A 17,738-nucleotide genomic window follows, 5' to 3' on the forward strand; every position below is an offset into this window, starting at 1 on the left:
TATCTCCAAGGTGAAACCAGGCATCCCCGGAGAATGTGGGGGGCCGTTGTAGAGATGAGGCAAGCTAATGCCCAGAGTTGCCGAGTGTGATTCCTGGTTAGAGTAGGCACCGAGGCGAGAATTATCGAGTCCGCTGATCCTGGCCCACGACCGGGTCTGCTGCCTCTAACCAGTGAGCCACACCACTCCACTTGGCTTCGTCGCTATATCCTCATCTCACACTTAAATTTTCAATTTTACTGTGGTATCTGCTATTTGTTTTTACGCACTTTTAGGCAATGTTGTTGATAAAATGACAGCTGATCATTATGAAAATGGGTTCTTTTCTATTCAATAAAAAGACACAAGCAAACACGGTGTACTTTTCAAGCTGTATGTATGGTTAACAGAAATCTCACAGGTACCTTTACTAAATTTAATGATGAGAACATAAGACACAATAAAAGACAATAAAATGTTTAAGTAAGTACCGTCTTGAAACTAGGGTTGTGGGGCTAAAGAACAGCACCCCTAGTGTGTTCAAAAGGAACTACACAAACATAAAGATAGATAAAGCCTCATTTATATGCTCCAGCTACTTGGAAATTTGGTGGGAACCATGTGCATTGAAAGTTCCCTACCTCTTGTAAACAGGTCGGTCGATGGACAGTCCAGCAGTTTTCGGACAGCTCGGACATCGTTCTCCTTGGCAGCCAAAAGTAATGGTGATTCCCATATTCTGGAAAGAAAAATGAAAGTGAGCTAGCAGCTTGTGTACACATGAAACACAATTGACCGATCACAATTGAGAACATATGTGGCACCCCTGGACCTGGAGTCTCATTATTTATTCATTTTTTATACTTAATCAAGCCCTGCTGTGAAGAGTAATACAATTAGACACCACAGGTTACAGATAGGTGTATGTAGATATCAGCTACTTGGACACTGAGTGGTGTAAGCTTGTGTTTCCCTTTCATCTACTCCCTGGGTTCAAATGGTATGGTGTTAGTCAGTGGCAGGTTTCATCAGGTCATGAAGCAGTTGCTTTTTCCTATTGACACTGTGTAAAATTGTTAGGGAGCCTGATCCATCCCCAAGGGCAGTCTTCAGCACTTCCAGTCAGATCTACATTGTCGTTCAGCATCAAAGTGCACAGGAAATGAGGGTGGTAGGGACAAAAGAGAGAATGCATCATAACAAATTTGGCAGAGGTAGGAGTTGTGGTATTACAGAGAAAGCCGGAAAGGAGAAAACAAACATTGATTATGTCAATATGTCTGGCTTTACAGAAATGTTGATTTATGCTGCATTACAGGTATACATTTTTACAGGAACAGTAGGTCCCCTACATCACAAAAAATAGTTCATGTAATAAACACAGAGCGTTTTAAACGGCTTTAAAGGTCCTTTGTTGTGCTTACCTGCGGTGTAAAGATCTACCTTGTAACGTCCATCATGGTAAACACCACGTTGTAAATGTTACATACCTTGCAGTACAACTCAACACGGGGAAAAAAACACAACCCTTAATTAGGATTCAAACTTGAAAAGAAAACCAGTTGTCACCCAGTACGCACGGTACTTTTTAAAAAATATATTTTTTTGTGTCACTTTAAAAGGGAGGGTTAAAAGTAGGGCTGAGCGTAGTTTGCGAAGTAGCGCTACGCGAAATTACGCAAAGTGCACTACACAAACAGCGTAGTACCCTGTTTGCACTGTGAAAGATGCCGTTTTCAATGATTGCACAGTGCGGACAAGCATCCGGCACTCTGCAATCATTGAAAACGGCATCTTGCACAGTGAGAGCTGTAGTTTTCTGCCGCTCGAGTAGATTTTTACTCGATCGGCAGCTTTCTCAACGCAGACTGGTAGTTTATCATCGCGAGCGGTCGCGAGCATACGCGACCGCTCGCAATGATAAAGCGGACCTCCCCGCGTTGAGAATCTCGCCGGGAGGTTTATTTTCCATGCTCACGATCAGCAACTTGATGTTGCTGATCGCGAACGAGGAAAAAGTCTCGCCAGGATGTCATTTTGCTTGCTCGCAGTCACCAACTTGACGTTGAGGACTGCCAAGCAAGCAAAAAATTACTGCTGCACTACGCTATGCTACTCATGTATGAACTGTGCTACGTGCAGTTCGCGTAGTGCGAAGTAGCGCATACTACGCAAACTACGCAAGCGTAGAGTAGTGCTTTGCCCAGGGTTATTTAAAAAGATTAAGGGATGGGTGGTTAGAGGTAAGGTGTGGGTAGAGGTAAAGGTGTTCAGGGATGGGTAGAGGTAAAGGGGTTCAGGGATGGGTATAGGTAAAGGGGTTCAGGGATGGGTATAGGTAAAAGGGTTCAGGGATGGGTTTAGGTATAGGTAAAGGGAGTTAGGATTTTTTGCGTGAGAGTGAGCTGGAGATAGATGTTTCAGGCCCCTCCCCAAATTAAGACCCCCAAATAATATAAAAAGAACATTGGCCTTTATAATGACAAATGTGTTGTGAAGATAAAACAATATAAAATAATGCATGTGGTTATGGCTCCTTTGATTTATTTTATTTATTTATTTTATTTATGCGTTTTTATATAGCGCGGACTTTACCCAAAGGCATCAGAGTGCTTCACAATAGGAACAGTAATGATACATGAGGAAAAAATTACAAGTGAACAGATTACAAAAGCAAACGTTAAGTTACAGGAGGCAAAAGTGACATTTGTGAGCAAACAAAATACATGAGGTAGTAAACGGTACATTACAGGAGGAAAAAGTGACATGTGTGCAGGTTACAAGAGAAAACAAAGTACAATTAGAGGTATAATACTGCAATATATGGCAGACACTCGAGCACAAGAACAAACGTTACGTAGGCAATGGTGGCACTTGTGCAAGTATCAAAAGCAACCAAATGTGAGAGGTAGCAAACAGTGTGTTACAAGAGAAAAGTGGCGTGTGCAAGTTACAAAAGAGCACCAAACACAGGTACAAGGATAATAATGCAATAAATGGTAAACACTCCAACCACAAGAACACACTGGGAAGGCACTTCCATAGTCCTGGAGAATAGAATTTTCAGTAATGGAGGGTCTTCCTTCAGAAAATAGAGCGGGCGTGAATTAAATTTGGAGGTGTCTTTGGAGGAGGAGAACTTTGAGGTCCGTTTTGAAGGCCTGGGAGGAGGTGGTGGTCTGGAGCTGCGGCAGAAGTGAGTTCCAGATTCTCACCGCGTTGCCTGAAAAGGATTGGGCCATTGTTCTTTCCTTCTTGAAAGTGGGATGTTCAAGCAGTAGATTCTCCGCATTGCGTGAAGGTCTAGAGCCTCCAGAGAGTTTCAGTTTATTCGCCAGGTAGCGAGGAGAGGAGGAGTGCAGGGCTTTGTGGGTGAGACAGGCAGTCTTGTAGATAGCTCTAGCCTCGATGGGAAGCCAGCGGAGGGTGGATAACATCGGTGTGATGTGGTCGCTTCTTTTGGCCCCATAAATGAAACGAGCTGCTGAATGGAGAACAGATTTAAGGGGGTACAGGTGGGATTTGGGGAGACCAGTAAGAAGAGAATTGCAGTAGTCCAGTCTGGAGAGGACCAGCGATTGCACCAGGGGTTTAAGGTCTTGCTCCTGGAAAAAGCGACAAATTCCCCAAAGAAGGCGCAGTTGGTGTCGAGCAGACTTTGCAATGGAATTGATGTGGGAGATTAGATTGAGTTTTTTGTCGAAAATGACACCAAGGGATTTTGCGCTTTCGACAATGATAGGTTTATAGTTAAGTAGATTCATCTGATCCATCCATGATTGGACCGGGGGAGGAGAAAGTGAGGAGGAGAGGAGGAGGAGGAGGAATTCAGTTTTGGAGGGATTCAGAATCATTTGATGAGTTGACATCCAGTTTTGAATGGAGTCGAGAGAAGAGCTTAGGATGGCGAGATCATGATTAGAGGCAACCTTGAGGTAGATTTGAGTGTCATCTGCACAGAGATGATAGTGGATCCCGGATTTACTTAGGTGATTTCCCAGTGGTTCTAAATGGAGATTGAACAATGTGGGTGCAAGTATAGAGCCTTGAGCAACACCTTGACCTACCGCCACAGGAGACGAAAGGCTGTTCGCTATTTTGATCATTTGGGATCTACCAGAGAGGAAGGAAGCAAACCATTTAAGCACAGTGCCCTCCATGCCCATTCTCTGTTGCAGAGTTTTGAGGAGAGTGTTGTGATTGACAGTGTCAAAGGCTGCAGAAAGGTCAAGGAGAATTAAAAGACAGGACCCCCCCGAATCGAGTATCCTCAGCGCGTCATCAACCACTTGCAGTAGGGCTGTTTCAGTGCCGCAGTTTTGGATGAATCCGGACTGATAATTGTCAAGAAGATCATTGTCCTTGATATGACAAGAAAGTTGTTTTGCGACACATCTTGCTGTGATCTTCGCAAGAAAGGGTAGGTTAGTGATGGGGCGGAAGTTGTTGAGGTCATTCGCATCAGCAGTGGGTTTTTTAAGCAGAGAGGTGACCTGTCCAGTTTTGAAGGAGACAGGGAGGGAGCCTTGACAGAGGGAGAGGTTGACCAGAGTGGTCCAATAGGAAAGGGAATGGGTATAGAAGTCAATGGCAATGGCACTGGGGATGGGGACCAGAGAATGGTTGGAGGGCTTTGTTTCGAGGATGGAATTGAGAAGGGCACCTTCAGAGATGGGGCCAAAGTTCTGCCAAATGGCTAAGGATTTGCGTTCCTCTGGAGGGGTAGGGTGAGCGACCTGATCCACAAGGGATTTCACTTTTTCGTCAAAGAATATAGCGAAATCCGCTGCTTTCTTTGTAGAATCCTCCAACTTGGAGGTTGGGAGAGAACAGTTAGGAATTTTGATGAGATCGAATAGTTTTTTGGGTCTATTTTTGGCTGAGTCAAGGAGGGTTTTGAAGAGCGACGCTTTCCCAAGGCAGATGTTCTTGTGGTACTTGGATCTTGCTGAACGAAGCGTGGCCAAATTATCGGTGGAGGGCACTTGCCTCCATTGTTTCTCCAGGAATCTTAGCTGCTTCCTTTCTTCATAGAGGGATTTGTTGAACCAAGGTGCTGAGGGAGTGGGCCTTATCTTTTAGCTTTTTAGTGGAGCGACGTTATTGATTTTGACTGCAAGGACTGAGAGGCATTGGGAGGTGAGTTTGTCAACATCTAGGTTCGGGTATAGCCTTGGAAGTGATAACAAAGCTGATTCAATAAGATATTAGTATCTCCCACCAACACTAACTATGTCTCCCTAGTAGGACACGACCCGGCTCAAAAAAAATCAGCCTACTCTGAACGACTTCCCTTTGCTTACTATCGAGGATACAAAATTATTATTGCAATCCGCCAAATCAGGCTCTCCCAAAGACTTACTACCGACTAAAGAGATGAAAATACTCGCTGCAGAATTAGCTGAGCCTATATGCACCATCTTTAATAGCTCCATTACACAGGGCCGTCTCCCCAATGAATGGAAGGATGCGCAGATTATGCAGATTAGGAAAAATCTTAAACTTTCCCCCAACGAGGTATCCAACTACCGCCCGATCTCTTTGCTCCCCTTATTAAGCAAATTACTGGAAAAACACATTAATGCCCACCTCTCCTCCTATATGGAAGCCTGCCACTGCCTTGATAAGTCCCAATCAGCTTTCGTCCTTTGCATAGCACCGAATTAGCTTTGGTCAATGTAACGGACGATATTCGCATGCTGGCAGACGATGGTCAAGCAGTTATTCTTATACTGCTTGACCTATCCGCCGCTTTTGACACAATTTCCCATCAAATCTTGCAGGACAGACTGAGCTCTATAGGCATCCAGAACTCAGCATTTGCCTGGCTTCAGGACTTTCTCAGAAACAGGACGCAAACAGTCCAACTGGGACCTTTTTCTTCCAAAACCACTCAAGTCACCAGAGGGGTACCACAGGGGTCATGTCTCAGTCCCTCCCTATTCAATGTGTACATTGCCCTTCTCTCTGCCCTTCTCCGGAAGATTGGGTTTATCCCAATCTCCTACGCGGATGACACACAACTTATCCATTCGTATAAGAAAGACACACCTGACATCCAAAAGTTGTTTCAAGAAGGGATGAGAGTTATAACTTCCTGGATGAGCAGTAATATCCTACAGCTCAACGCAGGGAAGACCGAAGTCATACTTTTCAAGGACGCCATCACCAGCTGGTCCCCAAGTTGGTGGCCTGATGATCTGGGTCCTTCCCCCTCCCAAAGACAGTTGTCAAAAACTTAGGGGTGCTAATGGACAACGATCTCAGAATGGACGAATACATAGAGGCTATAAAAAAAGCTTGCTTCCTTGCTCTTAGCCTCCTTCGGAAAGTTTTTCATTTCCTACCGGTACCCACGCGCAAAACCCTTGTCCATGCTCTGGTACTCAGTCGTTTGGACTTTAGCAATGCCTTGCTGATTGCCGCTAAGGAATCAGCTCTGCAAGGCCTGCAGGTAGTACAGAATACAGCGGCCCACCTGGTAACCGGAGCTCCCTATCGTACCCCCTCTCTCCCTCTGCTGCGCAAACTCCACTGGCTGCCAGTTCGAAAAAGAATACAATTTAGAATCTGCTGTTTTGTTTTCAAAGTGGTACAAAAGGGGATGGTGATGGACGGAGCATGGACGGATGTTTTCAACAGATCTGGGATTAATCCATCACCGTTGTTTAGCCCACTCTGCCACCCCAGTTCAGACATGGCCATATGCAAATCAGTCTGACCCTGTGCCTCATGAGAACAGTCCAGCCCGAACTGCCAAGCCATGCCTTCCCCGGACCGGAAACAAGCTTCCCAGGACCGGTTTCCGGCATTTCAGCCATCCTCAACCAGGCTTGCTTGAATCCAGTGGCAAAGTGAGCAAGGGACTCACGTCTGAGCATACCCTGCCAACCTATGGCGAACAGAGTGGTACAAAAGGGGGTGGTGATGGACGGAGCATCCGAACCAATCAAACACTCACACACAGTCAACAGATCTGGGTTTAATCCATCACCGTTCTTTAGCCCACTCTGCCACCCCAGTTCAGACATGGCCATATGCAAATCAGTCTGACCCTGTGCCTCATGGGAACAGTCCAACCCGAACTGCCAAGCAATGCCTTCCCCGGACCGGAAACAAGCTTCCTAGGACCGGTTTCCGGCATTTCAGCCGTCCTCAGCCAGGATTCCTCAAATCCAGTGGCAAAGTGAGCAAGGGACTCACGTCTGAGCATACCCTGCCAACCTATAGCGAACATAGCGGTACAAAAGGGGGTGGTGATGGACGGAGCATCCGAACCAATCAAACACTCACACCCAGTCAAAATATCTGAGTTTAATCCATCACCGTTCTTTAGCCCACTATGCCACCCCAGTTCAGACATGGCCATATGCAAATCAGTCTGACCCTGTGCCTCATGGGAACAGTCGAGCCCGAACTGCCAAGCCATGCCTTCCCCGGGCCCGGAAACAAGCTTCCTAGGACCGGATTCCGGCATTTCAGCAGTCCTCAGCCAGGCTTGCTCGAATCCAGTGGCTACAGAATGGTGAAGGATTAAACCCAGATCTGTTGACTGGGTGTGAGTGTTTGATTGGTTCAGATTCTCCGTCCATCACCACCCCCTTTTGTACCGCTTTGTTCACCATAGGTTGGCAGGGTATGCTCAGACGTGAGTCCCTTGCTCACTTTGCCACTGGATTCAAGCAAGCCGGGCTGAAGACGGCTGAAATGCCAGAAACCGATCCTCGGAAGCTTGTTTCCGGTCCAGGAAAGTCATGGCTTGGCAGTTCGGGCTGGATTGTTCCCATGAGGCACAGGGTCAGACTGATTTGCATATGGCCATGTCTGAACTGGGGTGGCAGAGTGGGATAAAGAACGGTGATGGATCAAACCCAGATCTGTTGACTGGGTGTGAGTGTTTGATTGGTTCAGATGCTCCGTCCAACACCACCCCCTTTTGTATCGTTTTCAAAGGCATAAACCAGATGGGCCCGGCGTATCTTACAGCTAAACTAGTGAAATATATCACCCCCCCGCTCCCTCCGCTCTGTAGGGAAAGGCCTACTCAAGGTCCCGAGCATAAGATATGCCAGATTGGGAGGAAAGTTCTTCTCCTATCTCGCCCCTAAACTATGGAATCATCTACCTCTTGAGATCCGCCTTACCACCAACTACTTAGGATTCAGAAAGAAGCTCAAAACACTACTCTTTTAATCTGGCTGCCTGTCCTTACAGCTGTCCTTAGCGCGGAGATACCCCATTTGGGGTGATTCAGGCGCTTTACAAATGGCGTAAATAAATTCACAGAGGGGACCGACATTAATATTTTTAGCATCACGGAACCAGGAGGTAGCCCTGTTAGGTTGGCCAAGAGGTATATAGTGTGATAGGTGAAGAGAGAATGGGATGAGGAGGTGGTCAGACCAGTCTACATGAATAGGGGTAGCGATAGAAAGCATGCCTGCTTTAGAAATAACAAGGTCCAGGAGTGAGCCCTTAGAGTGTGTTGATCTGTGCAGTGTTGGATAAGATCGTTTACAGAGAGGAAGGTGGCCAGCGAGTTCGCAGAAGAGTCTTGCGGTAAGCCCCAGTGAAGATTGAAGTCACCCACGAAGGTCTGATTGTCACTTTGTGAGTATTGGTCGCTGATGAAGTCAGTGAGTTCCTCCATAAACGAAGGGCTACTACAAGGCGGGCGGTAAATGACATGGAATCTGAGGGGTGAGCGGTGGTACAATTGAAGCTCGAGAGAAAGGCATTCAAAGGAAGGAGCTGCTAGGAGAAGCCTTAAGTTGAAGGGAGTTTCGAAAGATGACTGCAACACCTCCCCCAACATTGCCAATTCTGTTATTCCTAAAAATAGAATAGCCTGTGGGTTAGAGGAGATAAAACAAAGAGTAAGAGGTATCGTTGAACCAGGTCACTGTGAGGAAGAGCATGTCAATATTGTGAAAGGTGATGGTATCGGAGATTTCAAGTTTGTGTTTTACTGCAGATCTGCAGTTGTGGAGCAGACAGCGCAGCTCTGTCAAGACTGTTTTGGTGACGGGGCACTTGGGCTCTGAAGAGTGATCGGGATATTGTACTTATACGGGGGTGCTCGGGAGGGTTTAGGTGGATGCTTGGTTCTAACAGAGGAGATGGTCGGAATAGTGTAGATCGTAAGGTTACTAGGAGATGCAGGTTGAAGAACGGTGGCGTTCAAGGGCTTGTGTGAGTTAACGACGTTTGCAGATGACAGGTTGAGCTTGGCTGTATTGGGGTGAGGGGGCGAGGTGCATCTCGTGGGAAGTTGAGGGTTTTCCAAAGGAATAGTGGTGTATGGAAAGGTGAAAATCTTGGAGCTTATAAGTGAAATGGCAGCTACAAGCTGGGAGATGGAGGTGATAAGAGAGCCTAGCTTATTTTCCAGAGAGAGTAAGGCAGAGCACGGAAGGTTGGGTGGCTCGATGGAAACAGGAGGGGGTGGAATTGGTGGTAGAAGGCACGGAGAGGTGGGGGACAGGAGGTGAGTTGGGGTATATGGTTCAACCGTGGGAAAAGGTGGGGGTTGAGAGCGGGAGTTGGTGAATCGGAGGTGAAGGGAGCGTTGATGGACGCGCATTCAACTTTTGGCTGGTGACACATCAATTGCAGACCCCAAAATACAACCCATATATCTGAACTCCTTCGCGTCTCTTCGGGATGTGTAAGATCATTGTTTTCCTTTTGCACATCTCGAAGTATTGTAATCTGTTTTTTACACATCTTTAATTACCACCTTTCATCATTGTGCACAGTTGTCTGGTTCAAATTCTGAACCTGGTTCTGGAATCACTATAATTCACTATGCAGCAAAGAGTGGTCATCACAGTGGGTTGTGTAGCCTAATGGCGCCTCCACTGAAGTCTTAAACAAGTTGTTCAGCAGCTCTGATTGGCTGTGTTGATTGCAGTTTATTGTATTGCATTATTTGTTCTATTGAAGATTAAAGTCAAACCTAACACATCTACGTGGGATCCACAAATGAGCGCCAGCTCTTGCGTGTAAAGTCAATATTGAAAAATCTGTGTTTTGTCTGAATATTTGAAGTAGGGCTGAGCCAGTGATTATACACTCTTTCATCATCCCAGTATTTAAACCTTGTTATAATCTTTAACTGAAAAAACTCAAATAATGCTGTCAACACAATGTCAAGCATCGTGTTGGTGAGATGTAATGAACTCAGGACAGGTAACCTTTTAAAGTTACCTGTTATGGATTCTGTCAAGAACACGGAGCGCATGGAACGCAGTACCGTTGGCTGCTCATTGAGAATGCATATTATTGATGCAACACCCAACGAAGATGCTTTCTTTGGTATCTAAAACTACTGTGGGGTTAAGTGGTAAAATTAATGGGAAACAACCATTACAACGCAGTCATTACAACGCACTACATTTACAACACAGTCATTGCAACGCAACAGCCTTCAAATCGCATGTCATTACAAAGCAGCCACTACAACGCATGTCAGTACAATGCATGCCATTACAACGCATGTCACTACAACACATCCCATTACAACGCATTAAAAGGTAAGTAATGTGGAATAGTAATTTTTAACCCTACACTATCCAACACTTATCCTACTGTTGCACTCACTGGAGTGGGAATGGTCATTTTTACCCCTACACTATCTAAAACTTACCCTACTGTTGTACTCACTGGAGTGGGAATGGTCATTTTTACCCCTACACTATCTAAAACTTACCCTACTGTTGTACTCACTGGAGTGGGAATGGTCATTTTTACCCCTACACTATCTAAAACTTACCCTACTGTTGTACTCACTGGAGTGGGAATAGTAATTTTTACCCCTAGAGTATCCAACACTTACCCTACTGTTGCCCTAAAAGTATTATGCATTGTATTGGAATGCGTTGTAATGGTATGCGTTGTAATGGTACGCGTTGTAAATGTAGTTCCTAAAATGCATTGTGGTGGCATGCATTGTAAAATCATGCGTTGTAATGGGTGTTGCAATGTAAAAACGGTGTTGTAAGGGCATGAGTTGTTAATGTTTGCGTTGCAACATGTCCTATTCAAAATTAACTATTATATGGATAATCAAGACATTGTGTCATCCTTAGCTATTTTCCATCAAACAACAAAACAAGAGAGGCATCTTGCACTTGACAGTCCATCAGCAGGTGTGAGGAGTGAGGTGTTTTGCTAGTGAGGTTTCATTACTTGCATCTTTGAGCGAGGTCAACACGCCTTCATGCAGACCACTAGGATAAACCTTACACATCCTTGGCACATACTTTTGACCAATTGTGGTGGAAACAATTACTGCCCACAACTTTTTCCTCAACTTATATCCACCACTAGAGTAGACTAATGACTTAGAGCTGTGTTTAGTATTTGGTGTACTAGATATGAACATGAGAGATTTCTTCTGCTGTATTATATGAACCTTCGGTTATGATGCTCTTGTAATATGGTGAACAATACATACGTCACGTTTTGACAGAGTGTCCCAGCCACCAAACTCTAAATCATCTTTTAGCATGGTTAAAGTCCAGACCTTCAGAGTGCTTTCTTCTATTAAACCACTTCAACCGTGCCTTAATTACTATAAGGTTAGCACATATTTTATTAAATTTTTCTTTTCTGTCCTATGTGCAATACTGAACGATTCCGGTTTTCTAAATAAAAATACCATACCTATACTAAGTTAGTTCAGTTACACTAAATGCCGATTGTTGACAGAACTGATTGTCTGAAAAAGTTAAAGCTATTTAAGATTTTGAAACGAGTGATTTGTTTAGAACATGTCAGCCAGGAGCAGGGGCGGCTCCTAACAGAGGGGGCTGGGCTCTGTCCATCCAGTTTTGCATTTCTGTGGATGGTAGCAATCGCCATCCAAATAACATTAGGATATGAGACCAAGCCACCTTAAAGGCCTGGCTGCCTTCCTTTCTCATGTCCTTACTGGCATGACAAGCTTGGTCGATGCTCGGTGGAGCTGTCCCATGCAGCTATAGAGCAGTTTTGGCTCTGGTTCACTCCCTTGGCCGACACCTACCCAGCCCGGAAAATTGACATGGTTTTTCTTGTCGCCCTTTGGATTTCCTTCCCTCCCCTGCATCTCATATTTTTTTTTTGTTTTCTCCTAGGTCTTTACTTGAAGCCTGCAATTAATGTGACTATGTAACCTGTAACGCTCAGATCCTCATGTAAAGCGCTCTTATACGTCTGGGTCTAGCCAGCGCTATAAAAAACTTTGCAAATAAATAAAATAAACAAACAAATAAATAAATAAATAAATGATAGTCAGGCAGCCAAGCACTTTCCAGAGGTACGTGCGCTAGTGCGCATGTGTCTACTCACAATATTCTTTGTGGGAAACATCCTTTACAATGCAACTTTTACCACGCAGTGCCTTTACGACGCAACTTTTACAACGCAAACCATTACAACGCATTGCACTGGGGGGCGCTCTAGGATAGGGAATAGGTTTAATTTACTGTCCAACACCTTCCCTACTATCCACGGGGACTGGAGATGGAATAGTAAATTAAACTATTCACTATCCAGCGCCCCAAAGCACTATGCGTTGTAATGGTATGCGTTGTAAAAACCGCGTTGTAAAAGCATGCGATGTAAAAGCATGCGTTGTAATGTCATACATCCTTCTTTGTTTCAGGCTGGGCTGACCTACCACCTACCCGGCCTGTATTTCTTGGGGGTCTCAAGAAACCACCCACAAATGACACTCAGCAGCGTCACATTTTAAAGACGCCCCTTGTGCCTACGGTATCAGCCCCATATTTTCAGGGGGTGCTTGTTAGTTAACAAACAGGCTGCAAGCAGCAGTAACACCCATCCTTTTCCAAGTTGTCACAGAATGGGGTGGGGTCAGTAACACTTGCTGACCCCATCCAGCCCTGTGAAAAGTTGAGAAAGGGGGGGGGGGGGACAGCATACTGCTCAAGTATGACAAACTTGATGGCTTCTCTTCCCCACTCCAAACTCCATCCCGGCCTGCGCTGTGAGAGCAGCAAGTGAGACTATTGCAGAGAGGAACTCAGCACTTTGTTGGTAATCACACGTGTCAATGATAAACATTTCTTACATATATTGTGCTGAAATACCTGACCACACAGCCCTCCCCCACTGTGACACCCCAGGTTGTGGCTGTAGGTCCTGTGCCCCTTAACAGTGGAGCTGTTGTATTTATTACCTGGCGAAGTTGATTCAAAAGTTATGCAGGTCTTTAGCTCCCTGGCAAAGCTGACCCTATATCCGCAGCTTCTCCAGGAGTCAAGCACAGAGGGACAAATATGTGCAAATAGCATCCTGATTTGTAGGATGCCAGAAAAATGCCAAAAGCCATGAAAAGCAGTGATTTGCAGGCTTAGTATATGCTTTGCATACTTGGTGCCTATTAAGATCCCAGTGTATTAGGATTAGATTGGAGCAGCTTTTCAAGAATGCTCTATCTAACCCTGGGCGGTGTTTGCGGAGTTGCATTACGTGGAGCTACGAGAAGTGCAAAAAAACCTCTGTCGCACTGGGCAGAGCTCCGCAAGCGGCTGAGTTCCATAGAAAAATGCCCCTTGCGGTGATTGCACAGTGCGGATGCTTGTCCGCACTGTGCAATCATTTTGAACGGCACCTTGAACAGTGCAAGAGGTCCCTTCTTTCTCTTTTCTTCCGCTCAAGTAGATTTTTACTCGAGCTGCAGTTTTCTCAACGCGAACAAGTAGTTTCTCATTGGGAGCGATCACAAGCATACACGAGCACTCGCAATGAGAAACCTGACACCCCGCGTGGAGTAATCTTGCTGAGAGGTTGATTTTCCTCGCTCGCCCTCACCAACTTGACGTTGATGAATGCGAGTGAGCAAAAATACTCCGCCCCGCTACGCGAAGTGGAGTTTTTCAGAACTCGGCGAGCTCCACATAACGCGGAGTGCGGGAAACTCTGCAAACTCCGCGAGTGGAGCGGAGTTCACCACCCAGGCTTAGCTCTATCCCCACTCTGGACATTTCAAAGACAGATGCTGCAGCATGCTAGAGGTTTGTGGTTGTGTAATTCTGGGTAGCCGACTCGGTCATATGACATTAACTTTGAAGCTAAATTATAGAAATGTAGCACTACAGAAGACCTGGCTTTTCAAAGAAAACCCACAAACATCCACAAAGTTTTCATGCATAGAGCTCATATTACAGAAGTGGAGTCAAACTTGCATAAAGCTTGTGACTTCGAAAATGAGTTGAACACAGGGCTTTAAGTGGGCCTGGTCCTTCCAGGGCTCGGACACAGAAATAAATGAAAAGGCTGTTGAAGCAAGTCCTTGTTGGGACCTGCATTCATGTCCTTAACATTAAATCCAAAAACACAGATTGATTTCTGAACAATGAATGAATAGATATTAAGATAGTGCATATCAGCGATTTAGTTCCTGTTTATGGTTCATGTTTTACTAAATCTTTCAATCTTCCCAGGATGTTGTGCTTCTGTATTTTTCTTCATGCAGCTTAAGACTCCTGTACAGCACATACTTTGGGCGGAGTCTCCTCCAGGTGCTTATAACAGATCACGATTGGGAGCTCTGGAGTTGAGACTGAAGGTAGTGCGCGTTTCTCACAGTGCCGGTCAGTGGGCCAAAAAGTGTGTTCAGAATACATGCTCATCCAATCCTTGGCCTCTCTACAGAGCAATGGTAACATATTCCAGTTACAATTGAAATTCTGTATAAATAAGTGCAAAGGAGGTACACAGTTGTCAAAATATTGAGAAGTCAATAGTACAGTGTCATAGCAAACACTTTGGCCGATTAAAGAGCGGGGGGGGGTCGATTGCCACCCTGAGAACGGCAGGTAAGACGGGGGTGCTGCCGCCTCCAAAACTCATGTTGCCTGGGGTGGACGTGCCCCTCCTTGCTACACCACTGCAAAAGTAAAATTAGGTGCAGTGATTACGGGTGAGGGGGTGTGTTGGGTGTTTAGGGGTGGTGAAGTGAAGGAGATGGAGCAAGTGCATTCAGGAGGGAGTGAAAAGAGGGTCCTGAAAAGGAAAGAGATGAGGTGTGAGACATGCAGATGGACGAGATGTGGAGAGAAAAATGGCGTACATGTCTAAGGAAGAGTGCACATAACAGATGTGACCAAGACACTCTGAAATCCAATACCTGTTCCATTCACAAGCTTCAGTAATATTTAAATCACAGACTTAAGAACTAAAACACTTTCAATATAATTATTTACAACAAAATCATTGCAGGTACTTGTTTATCTTAAACATCTAACAAAGAGCATTTTACTCCCTATAGTAAATACATAGTCACACCATCACCGTTTCCAAAAAACGCTTGCATCCTTGTTGCCTTTCTCTTTCCTGCTCATTACAGATCAGATGAATAAAACCAGAATATGTGCTGCAAAGTTAAACACACCAAAAAGTAGTTAGCAACTTTTATAAAAAGATATTAGAATCAGTCTAATGTAAGTCATGGCACAAGAATTTGGGACCCATCCTATGTACTAATGGGTCAGAAATCAAAATTCTGAAAGGCAGTGGGTCGCAATCCAGCCTATTCATCAATATTCATCATGAGGTGGTCATAAATTGTGAATCAGTAATATTGGATGCCATTATAACCTGCCGGGGTCTGTAGACCACTGTGCCTGTGACCGCAATTTAAATAAAGTCTTTTTTTAAATTTGTTTTTATAAAAACAGTCAATTTCTACTACCTGGCCTACTACCCAACGAACTTTTTTAAAAATTATTATTCACCTCCTTAGTGGAGCTGCTAGAATGCCAATGTTGTGTGATTGAATTTCAGCCTCAGAACCGTGGTCCATACCTTAATGAACAGCTGTTTTGAAGAGACGCCCTGCACAAAACCAATAAACCTGGTTAGTTGTAGATGTATGTACGTTAAGTTATATAACTGGGTGAAATAACAGAACCCTCAGAGAGAAACCAAAATACCAGTCGGGTGGCACATTCTGGGCATCAAAGAAATGTAGCTTACATGTTTAACCACGTCCCTTTTAGGGACCCCCGCTTTTTTATCCACCTTGAAGCCCTCTATTGAGCATCTCTCTTTAGGACTGCTTGCAGCTGGCAGCGGTTGGGTACTTCCTCAAGCCTGGGTAGAACATTTTCTTCTAATGTTGATGCAGGGCGCAGTACAATACACTGGGTAAGCATACACTTTAAAGGGCCTAAAGGCAGTGCTTAATTAGATCCGGTGCTTTCCGGTGCTCAGCACCGGCACTTAATTGGTTTCCGGTGCTCAGCACCGGCACCTGATTGTCAACACCATACTGAGAACAGTCTACCACATGGTGGCGCTGCTCATCTAATTTAAAGATGAGCAGAACAACAGTTGTTTAGAAATACAATAGACATTAAAATAGTGCTAATACTTGCCTCCCCAGCCATTCCTTTAGCTTTGGGGACCTGGAATAATCTGAACTGGTGCATTTTCATGGTAGAGAGATGGTTAGTAGTTAATTTGGCAACGATGACAAGGGCGATGGGTGGTGCAAGCTGCAGTGGCCTCCTGGTCAGAGCCCTGGCACTTAATATTTTACAAATTAAGTACTGCCTAATGATACCTTGGGGCGGTTATCCATACGGTGATAAATAGCATCTTCTTAATGAGCCACTCGTAATCAGGGACAATGTCTTCTAGGGTAAATACAGGGCTTAGTCGCTGTCATTTCATATTATGTCACTGTACATTTGATTAATTTCTGTTATGTTATACTAGATTTTTGGTGAAGTTTAATAAGCCTGCTCTCATGGTCTTAGTGTGGCATGGCACCCATTGTGGGCAAGCGATGCAGCTGTGCTCCTCCCTGGATGGGGGTACTCTGAGCTCTTAGGGAGTGGCATGGAATGAACGAATAATATGTGAGAGTACAAAATCCTGAATCAGGTCCCTTGAACTTGAGAACAAAAACAACCAGTCACCATCTGGTGCTGGAGCTTACAAAGTGATCAGTGATGCCCCTGAATATTAAAGGTATGCTTCTCAAAATGAAATCTAAAGTCCCAGCACATTTGATTAAATAACTAAAATCACAGCCTCAGCCTCGCCCTCGCTGTAAATCAATAGTGACCGCCCTCTGCACCTTCGCGGGCCATCAATCCCCTTACCTCTAACGGAAACCCGTAAGGACCACCAGCTCTCCAACCTTGGGCCACGGTGGTGTACCAGAAACTCAAAGAATGGTCAGGCAGAAGCATGCAGACCAAGGTGGGTGGAAGTGAAACCAAAGGACTCTCAGGGAGAGGACAGCTGCAGCTTTTCTTTCTTAGTGGACTTTATGATGTCAGGGTCTATACAGATGCAGGTGCTTCCATATGAACCTCTGCTTTCCCACAGCAGGAGGTGCAATATAGCCATGTTCTCAGTTGTTGGCTTCAAAGGGTTCTTTGATTGTTATCTATCCATTCCCTTTCTGCAGGTTGGAGTGCCTGATGTGGAAGACCTGTTATTGCATGTGGCAGGGTGCTCCCCAATCATATATGACTTGACTTCCATTTGGGATGACCAATGCTGTTTGAACTAAGAAGTCCTGTTATATAGGGGATAAAGCACCTCCTGCCACACATTATAAGGATATCACATGTCACTGAGGTGTTTCTTTATGAGATAGCGGAATTCTGAGGGGATGTGCAAAGAGTATTTTACTCCTTATAATGAATAAATAATCAGACCATCACCGTTTCTTAAAAAATGCTTGCATCCTTGTTGCCTTTCTCTTTCCTGATCATTACAGATCAGATGGAATA

The 17,738-nt window shown here is 44.9% G+C and overlaps 1 protein-coding gene across 1 annotated transcript in view; it reads right to left on the bottom strand.

Annotated features, from left to right (window-relative positions):
* The window catches only part of LOC144767865 (transient receptor potential cation channel subfamily V member 6-like), a 223,574-nt gene that overhangs the window by 48,216 nt on the left and 157,620 nt on the right, over positions 1 to 17,738 (bottom strand). Inside the window, exon 2 of the mRNA XM_078651223.1 lies at positions 621 to 718. Coding sequence (XP_078507349.1) covers positions 621 to 718 — 98 coding nt within the window. The remainder of the gene's footprint in view (positions 1 to 620; positions 719 to 17,738) is intronic.

This window comes from Lissotriton helveticus, chromosome 7, assembly GCF_964261635.1.
Source record: "Lissotriton helveticus chromosome 7, aLisHel1.1, whole genome shotgun sequence".
NCBI lineage: Eukaryota > Metazoa > Chordata > Amphibia > Caudata > Salamandridae > Lissotriton > Lissotriton helveticus.